This window comes from Rosa chinensis, chromosome 6, assembly GCF_002994745.2.
Source record: "Rosa chinensis cultivar Old Blush chromosome 6, RchiOBHm-V2, whole genome shotgun sequence".
Classification (NCBI taxonomy): domain Eukaryota; kingdom Viridiplantae; phylum Streptophyta; class Magnoliopsida; order Rosales; family Rosaceae; genus Rosa; species Rosa chinensis.
Window position 1 is genome coordinate 42,176,160 of NC_037093.1, and position 8,940 is coordinate 42,185,099.

At 39.1% G+C, this 8,940-nt stretch overlaps 1 protein-coding gene across 1 annotated transcript; it reads right to left on the bottom strand.

The window, feature by feature from the left end:
• Positions 1 to 4,955: 4,955 nt before the first annotated feature.
• On the bottom strand, positions 4,956 to 8,214 carry LOC112173397 (pentatricopeptide repeat-containing protein At4g35130, chloroplastic). Its single transcript, XM_024311011.2, has one exon. The coding sequence runs from the start codon at positions 8,130 to 8,132 to the stop codon at positions 5,721 to 5,723; it is 2,412 nt and encodes an 803-aa protein (XP_024166779.1). The 5' UTR covers positions 8,133 to 8,214; the 3' UTR covers positions 4,956 to 5,720.
• Between the last annotated feature and the right edge of the window lie 726 nt (positions 8,215 to 8,940).

Here is an 8,940-nt window from a genome sequence, read left to right on the forward strand (position 1 = left end):
GTTAAATATATGTATATATTATTGGGGCGGGTTTGGGTATGGGGATCACAATAACATCCTCGCCCCATCCCCAATCTTAGATAGCGGGGATTGGGGATTCCCATCCCTATTTATCCCCGAATTCTCCCCCCATTAGGAGCGGGTATCCAATGGAGTTCCGTCCCGCTAGAGATTTTTGTCATCCCTACTTTTATGTAAGCAAACTTTGCACTTTTTGACTTTCCAACATGGAGTGGTAAACCCAAGTATCTATCATGCTCAAGCTTACATTGAACCTCTAACAATGCAGATAGATGGTTCTGTACATCCTCATGGACATTGCAGTTGAAGACTACACTACTTTTCTGGTAATTTACCTTCTGGCTAGATGCATTTTCATACGTGTTCAAAATGTTACGTATTGCAATACATTCAGTAACAATTGCAGCTTCAAACAAAAAGCTGTCATCAGCGAAGAACAGATGATGCAAAATGGGAGCTTGAGGACTCATCTTTAAACCATTAATACTGATAGTACTTATAGCCCTAGTGGTTAATGCCGATAGACCTTCAGCACATAAAATGAAGAGGTAGGGAGACAGCGGGTCACCCTGCCTAATGCCCCTGGTTGGAGTAATAACTGAAGTAGCTTCACCATTAACTAGAATAGCGTACCTGACTGAAGTAACACAACTCATGATCATCTCATTCCATCTTAATGCAAAACCCATTCTCAACAACATGGCTTTCAGAAAATTCCACTTCAAGCAATCATACGCTTTACTAATGTCAAGCTTCAAGGAAAAGAAACCTTCTTCTTGATGACGAAGCTTGTGCATGAAATGTGCAACATCATTTGCAACTAGAGAATTATCTGATATCAGTCTATCCGGAATGTAAGCACTCTGCAATGGTGAAATAATATCTGGCAACCACTTCTTTAATCTATTAGCAACCACTTTAGAGATTGTTTTGAAACGATTTTAAAATATGAAATTACGTCGATGACAATAACCATTTTAATAGATAGAAATTTTATTTAGAGATTTTGTATGTTTTGATATATCCATTTGTGCCCTAGTAAACTTCAAGTTCTAGCTCCGCCACTGGGGATGAGCCTCTCAGGTTGACTGGGTTTCGATCAAACCCCCTGATTAAAAAAAAATAAAAATAAAAATAAAAACCGAAAACCCATTAGTGATTAAGATAGAAATTTAATTGAAAACCATGCAAACTAAATGCAAAAAAATAATGGTTATGGTAGTAATTTAGAATACAATGGTTTAATATAATGCACCAAGTAAACAAATTAAAAGCAATCATTTTAGGGCTTAGGAGAAAGACTTTCAAAACTCTTCAAAACTATAGTAACCACGTTAAAATATAAACCGGTATAGTAGTGAAGAGAAATACCTATGTCTATGCCAAGAAGTTCCACCAAACATAGGTATTCGTCAAATAGAACACTTACCAGTTTGCGACTATTAATAAAATGCAAATTGTGGTCATCTAAATGGGTGTTGAAGCACATTAATTGTAATCTTTGTAATAACTACTGAAACATCCACCAACAAATCTACTCTTAAGATTGTTGGAAAAATTCGTCAATGGATGCCACTTCTATCTCCAGATTTCATCTTCTACAAAATCTCACAAATACAATATATTAATAACAAATCCGTGAGCTGTGACATGTTGAGAAGTTATAATTCAAACATCGTATAAGGTCATGGGTTCGATTCTTACTAACATATGTAAGGCAGTAAGGGTGGGGTGGGCTAAGGGTTTAAAAAATAAAATAAATAAATAACAAATGACAATCAACATGTTGTTGTCATAATAGATTAAAATAACAAGGATTATAGCATACTCTTGGATTTGTAGGCTTTCGAAGGATACATCATTCGAAAAGAGTTTAAGGTTGAGGCATGTAAACACTGCCCTTAAGAGTAGATTTCATTACCCTGTGTAGATTTCGGAAGTTTATGATGCTCTCCTCTCCAGGGTACAACAACCGTTAATCTTTGTAAGTGTACACTCGCAAACTTGGATCCTAGAACTGCTTCGGTTCTGTCCTTAGCACAATAAATGGATTGGAAATACTCTTATTAGGGGACTATGTAAAGCGATGTTGGGAAAACTCATACAAAAAAACAATGAGAAAGATGTATGAATAGAGAATGTGTTTATGTGATCTTTTCTATTTGGGCAATGGTTTATATAGGATTTCTTAAGGCTCATTTATGTGTTAGACATTATATTCAACTTGAATATGAAATTGAATGGTATGAAAAGGTTGAGCACATTATGACATAACGGTTCAAGACTTTATTTGAAATAGACCTTGCAGTAGTAAGACAATTAAGGATGAATATTTAGAGCAGTATTGCAATGATGGATTTCATTGCTTGCTCAACCGTTACGACAACAATTTGTATTTTGAAAGAACTATAAAAATTTCAACAGAACCATGCGGCAATTTGATCAGGTGGTTTCCCCCTTTCATGATGGTATGAAATTGGCTCGGGTGATGCACTATGATCAAGTAGAATTTGAGCCAGATTGCATGCTTCTTGGTCAGGCTTTGAAACAGGAGAACACAGATTGCTCTAGTATGGGTTTTCTCCTAAAAGATGTGAAGGAACTGGTGAGGGGAAATGCTGAATACAAGATCACCTTTGTTCAACGTGGAGCCAATAAGATAGCTCACAAGTTAGCAAGTCAAGCTCAGTGTAAAACTTGATTTATAATTGTTCAGCCATGCTATTCCAAGCAAGTGTACTTGTTAAAGCTTCAATGAAATCTTTTTCCATCCAAAAATCAATTGAACATTTCTTTTAGTACAATTCTATTGAATGAAATTTTCATTCACCGATAACTTAATCTAATCTTCCTGAAATAAAAAAGAAAAAAATCAAACTATAATTATAATAAAACTGATCGCATCAACCCACCGTCTAAGAACACGAGACGCGACTAGTATCATTGATTCAGCGTATATTTATGAATAATTTTTTTTCTTTTTAATATTATTTTGGTCCAAGTCTTAATCTTTTGTGTATTTAATTTAATTCTTTTGAATAAGTGGCAAAGCTTCTATGGACTGTGGACTCTGAAGAGAGTTGTTTACTCAATAAAAAAAAAAAAAACAAGCATATAAGACTAACCACAAAGCGTTTGTACACATAAAAGTACCCGTCTTTACATTTTAATCAACAAATAATAAAATAATAGAGAGCTAATCAAATCCAACACCCTTCTTACACGTGCCACTCCAGCATGGATCCAACAATTTCATATGGCCCACAGTTACACCTCCTCAGGCGCGTTCGTTAACCCCCCGCCTCGATCAGTCCCTCCTTAATCCCCCGCTTCTCTCAAACTCTCTCTCTCTCTGAGAGAATCCAAACACCACCACAACACCTCCTCTCCTCTCCTCCGCTTTCTCCAAATTACTCTATGATTTCTAATCCGAATTAGACAACTATATGGAGACCTCCTTGATTAAGAGTTCGAGTCTCAACAATGTCCCCAATTCCCACTCCCCCACCTTCCTCTCCCACAACGGCTTCGCCTCCCCGCAGCTCGACGTCTCCGACATAGAGATGATCGCCATACAGACCGTCACCTACACCAGCCTCAAGGACCTGTTACCGGCCTACCCGCCGACGATCGGCTCGCCGACGCACAACTCCAGCTGGCACGAAATTCCGATCAAGAACCCGCTCGTCAAGCACGCCGCTCTCGCCTACCTCCAGCCAATGTCGACGCGGCCCGAGGTCGGCGGCAAGGGGATAATCCGGACGGTCAGGGACAAGTGCGGGTGTACGGACGGGATCGGATGCCTGGACTGGCTGCGCGACGTCGTTTGGAATTCGGTTAGGGAGGCGTTTGGGGAGGATGGCCGGAGGGAGGGGAATTGGGATGAGGACGATGATGACGACGACGATGAAGATGATTACGTCAAGGTTGACTGAGACTGAGATGGAGAGAGAGAGAGAGACTGGGGGCATATTTGGAAGTTCAGGTTTGACTGACCGGTAGCTTAGATAGATACGAAAGAGAGGAATTGTAAATAGAATTTTTGTTTTTATTGTTTTTGGTGGTTTGTGACCTGTAAATGGGTGTGTTACGCTTCAACATTGTGTTCGATTTATTAATCACCGAACACTTTGTTGTTTCTTGACAGAGAAATTTTGCTTCTTCAAGAAGGAACTATGTAGTGAGCAATTTTTTAAGGTTGATGAATTGTTAATGATTGAGTGAGTGATTTGAATCCGAGTCGGATTGATTGAGTTTGAGTTGACAATTTTGAATTGAAGTCGTTTTTATTTTCGTAAAATCTCTCGTAAATTAGATACTACATAAATTTTTAAGCCCATAAAAGAATTACTTGCAAGGCATATTCAAACTTTGTTTACAACTCAAATCAAGATTACCAAACTAAAGGTAAAAGATGTTAGTTCTCGTTTGGTTTCGTGGATTTGAGAGATTAGGAAAATAAACTCATTCATTTCTAACCACTGCAAGTGGCCTAGTGGTTCTTGTCTAGTTGGGTGTGCTCTCCAACCTAGGTTCGAATTCCGAAGCTGTCAAAGTGGTCAGACACTGTGCTGCAATGCACAGTTGGAGCATTTCACATGCGCCGAAGGGGTTTATCTTGGGCCTAGGAAGCTTTTGGGTTCCTCTTGACAAAGTAAAAAAAAAAAAACTCATTCATTTCCTGTATTTGATAAGTACAAGGAAATGAACAAGTTAAAAATGAATATCTCTATTCCACAGAGATTCTTTATTCCTCACTCTTTTCTTGCATTAATTATAATTTTACATTATTTTCTTTCATTAATCACACATCATACAACTTTCCTAACATTATCAAATATTAGAATGAATCATCATAGAAATCTCAATTTCCATAAAAAAAAAAGTGAATTAATTTTCTTTCGCAAATGAAACAAGTGAGAAATAAATCCACACTTTCTCTTTATGAGAATGACCAAATGAAGCAAAAATATCCTCTACAACGATATTATGAGTGACATTCTAATGCAATGACTCAAAGAGATAAGACGATAAATCATCAGGTCCATATACACCAAGTTCAAATCTTTCATGTGTTATTCTTCCATGCTAATATAGTAATATTAGCAACGAGTGCAGAATCCGACTTACACGAATATGGTAAAACTTGGGTTTGTTTTCAAAGCAATAATTATGCACGCATGTGCTGTACTAGATCACTAGCAAAGCAATGGACCCGGAAAATGTTGAGCTTAGCAAAATTTCAACATCAATCGAGACTCCGAGACTTGTTGCTATTCGCATGTTTCGAATAAGTGAATTCCAACTTTGCAACGCCAACTCATGGATGAGTAATCATGACCATGACACTTTTGTAGCTACCTCATCAGTTTCATGACTAGAAGATTTTCGGCACGTGGACAATATCTGATGTGTCGATCCTTATCGGAATCTTGTGAAAAAATGAGCACACCAGATGTTTATCCACATACGGATCAGGCATACGCGATGTCCATCAATTAAGGACTCGCGTGTGCCTATCAATGCATGTATGCTGTATGCGATGAAGCTCATGGAAGTCTGTTGTCTACAAAATTTTAGCGTTGCTGTGTATTTGAGTCTCTTTCTATAAAATTACATACCCGTGGAAGTTTGCAGCTAATTTTGCAACATACTTTTTGTATGTACACCAAGTTTCTGTAGAAGTGTAAAACAGTTAGTCACCAATAATCACCACATGAGCAATTCCCATCTCTGAAGTGGTGAAAGACCTTGGAATCCCCTACTATTATCTCTCTCTTGGTCATCTCTGAAACCTTCTTAGCAGCATTATGGCAATCTTCGCATATTCTTGTGTTCCTTCTAACAAGAACCGGGTCTCTGAGTTTCGTGGAGATCAGCCCATAAGAAATTGCCAATCTTACACTGTGATGCTCTGCAGAATTTTGTTTCTTTCTCATCAAATCCAAGGGTCTGAACTTGGTGATACTGTGAACATACTTGTCTTCCCCAATCTTCCTCAAGATTACGTCTAAAACCTCATAAATCGTGTCACTTTCAACGTGCGACTTGTCGTGGTTGATGAACCTGTAAGGCTTACATTTGGTCTCAAGATAGCTGCATCCAATAGTTTTTTCCAGTCCTTTTTGCTTCATACGAAATTTGATCCGTTTTACATCTTCCCACCTTCCAGCTTCAGCATACATATTGGAAAGCAAGACGTAACACCCAGTATTATCATGTTCCAAGGACAAAATGTTCTCAGCAGCAACCTCTGCTAACTCTATGTTTCTATTGTTTCTACTGGCTGTCAGTAAAGAACCCCAGATTCTGGCTGTGGGCAGCAACGGCATTTCGTCAATAAAAGTCTTGGCTTGGTCAAGATTACCTGTACGCCCAAGAAGATCAATCATACAACCGTAGTGCTCTATTCCAGGATCAATACCGTACTCTAATTTCATAGATGCATAGTATTTCCAACCCTCATCGACCATGCCAGAAATGCTACAAGCTGTTAACAGGGAAACAAAAGTGCTCTCATTTGGTTGAATGCCCTTTTCTACCATTTCGGAGAACAACCGAGTTGATCTTCTCCCAAACCCATGAATGGCATAAGCCATAATAATAGTGTTCCATGAGCTGACATCCCTGTATATCATCCTATCAAAGATTTCTTGGGAAGTACCTAGATGCCCACATTTTGCATACATGTAAACAGTTGAATTCAAGATGAAGGTATTCGAATGATGCTCCAATTTCGAGATATAACCATGAATTTGCTTCCGCTGCCCTAATGATGCTACTTCAGAATAGGCAGGTAGGATGCTTGAAATCGTAATTGGGTCTGGGTCAAGAGGTTTACTCACAAGATCCTGAAATAGTTCCAAGGCTTCCCAATTCCGTCCATTGTGTACATACGCAGAAATCATGGTGTTCCATGATATCAAATTCTTTTGAGCCAGTTGGCCAAATATACGTTCTGCAAATTTTACCCTGCTGCACGCACCATACAACTCAATCAGAGCCGTTTCCAAGACAATATGAGGGAGAAACCCATGTCTAATTGCGTAGCCATGGATAGATTTTCCCTCCATGAGGGCTCCTACTTGTGTGCAAGAAGGGAGTAAATTTATCATCGTAATAGCATCAGGCCTCAACTTATCAGTCTCTTGCATCGTTTTCAAGCAAGAAAAAGACTCCACGGGACTAGCATTTAGCGCATATCCGTGTATCATCGCATTCCAAACCACAACATTCTTTTGAGAAATCTTATCAAACAACCTCTCCGCATAGTCTAGTCTACCGCATTTGTGGTACATGTCAATAAGCGAGGTTTGAACCATGACATCTGATTCAACCACACATTTCATCACCTGGCAATGGATTTCCTTCCCAGTTTGGAGCAAACCCTCGATAGCACAAGCATTAAGAACGCCGATCATGCTGAATCTATCCGGCATTATCCCAACCACCAGCATCTCTTGAAAACTAACCACTGCACTCCATCCATCCCCAACTGCAACATACCCACCAATCATCGAATTCCAAGAAACCAAGTCTTTAACAGGCATTTCTTCAAACACCTTCTCTGCATCTTCTATGCAACCAAGTTTCGCATACACAGCACACAGAGAGTTACATATGTATACGTCCGAAACCAACCCAACCTTGAACAACTTCCCGTGAACCCTTCGGACTTCGGCCAACGATAAGGACCCACCACAGGCCTTGATTACAAATGGGAAAGTATAGTTATCCGCTCCAACACCTTCAAATTCCATTCTCTGATAAAACTCAATCGCCTCTCGGAACAACCCATTATCCGTAAAACCTCTGATAACGATGTTCCAGTTGTACGCATCTGACTGGTTCATTTTCTCAAACACCCAGAGCGCGTCTTCCATGGACCCAGATTGAACATGGTCATGAAGAGCCTGTTTGAGCGAAGAGCTGTGCTGTTCAATCAGTGTGGTTGACTTCATTGGTGGTTTTGCGGCTTTACGAACCCATTTGGGAAATCTTGGCGGGTAGGCGCCCTGGTTTGCTCTGGGCTCGGCGGCGCGTTTTCGAGAGAGGTTGGGTGGTGCTGTGGAGGTGTAGAGATAATAGTTGAGAGCGAGAGTTGGAGTCATTCTTGGATTGAGCTGTTAAGAGTTCAGAATACTCATGGAAAGAGGGGCCTCTGATATATATTCTCTCGCTTCCTCCCTCCCTCTCTTCTTCGCGGGTACTGAAGAGGAGAGTAGCATAGCCGTTATATCTCAACTGTGTACTACTATACCTTTTTTTTTAGATTTTGGTCCTGAATTTTAGAAAATTTTGACCTTTGGCCACCGATTTTAATTTTGTTAAATTACAGGGGAGATTGCGAGGTGCAAATTATTATATGGGGAATACTAGATACACACTCACCTGTGTTTAAATCTAACACTACAGAGCCAAGAAAAAAAAATGCATTAATAGATTATTGGGTTAATGCTCATACACTCCAAATTCGGGAAAATACTTCTCATACACCCCAGTATCTTATTTTTGTTCCCTCTTACACAAACTTTTCTCACTTTGTGCCCTACCTACCCATCTTTTCAAGATCCCTACCATTAGTACCATTTGTTTGTCAGAGTCTGCATAAGCATGTTAGTATTGTCACTTTCATATAGTTATTTGCTTATATAAAGGTTTTCAGAAACGTGGTGGGCCCATCAGAGTTTTATTTGAATATATATATGAAGTTGACAGTCATCCTCTAAATTCAAAGATAAATGGTACGATTTACTATTCATAATTTCGATTGTAGACAGACTTGAGTTGATTGCAATCTACAAAAACACTAGTAAAGAATTGCATAAAGAGAAAGAAAAATTGAGAAAACTGAAAACTTATCGAGATAGTCTCGACAGAGAATCTCTCAATTATTGGGATATTATTTATAGACTTCAA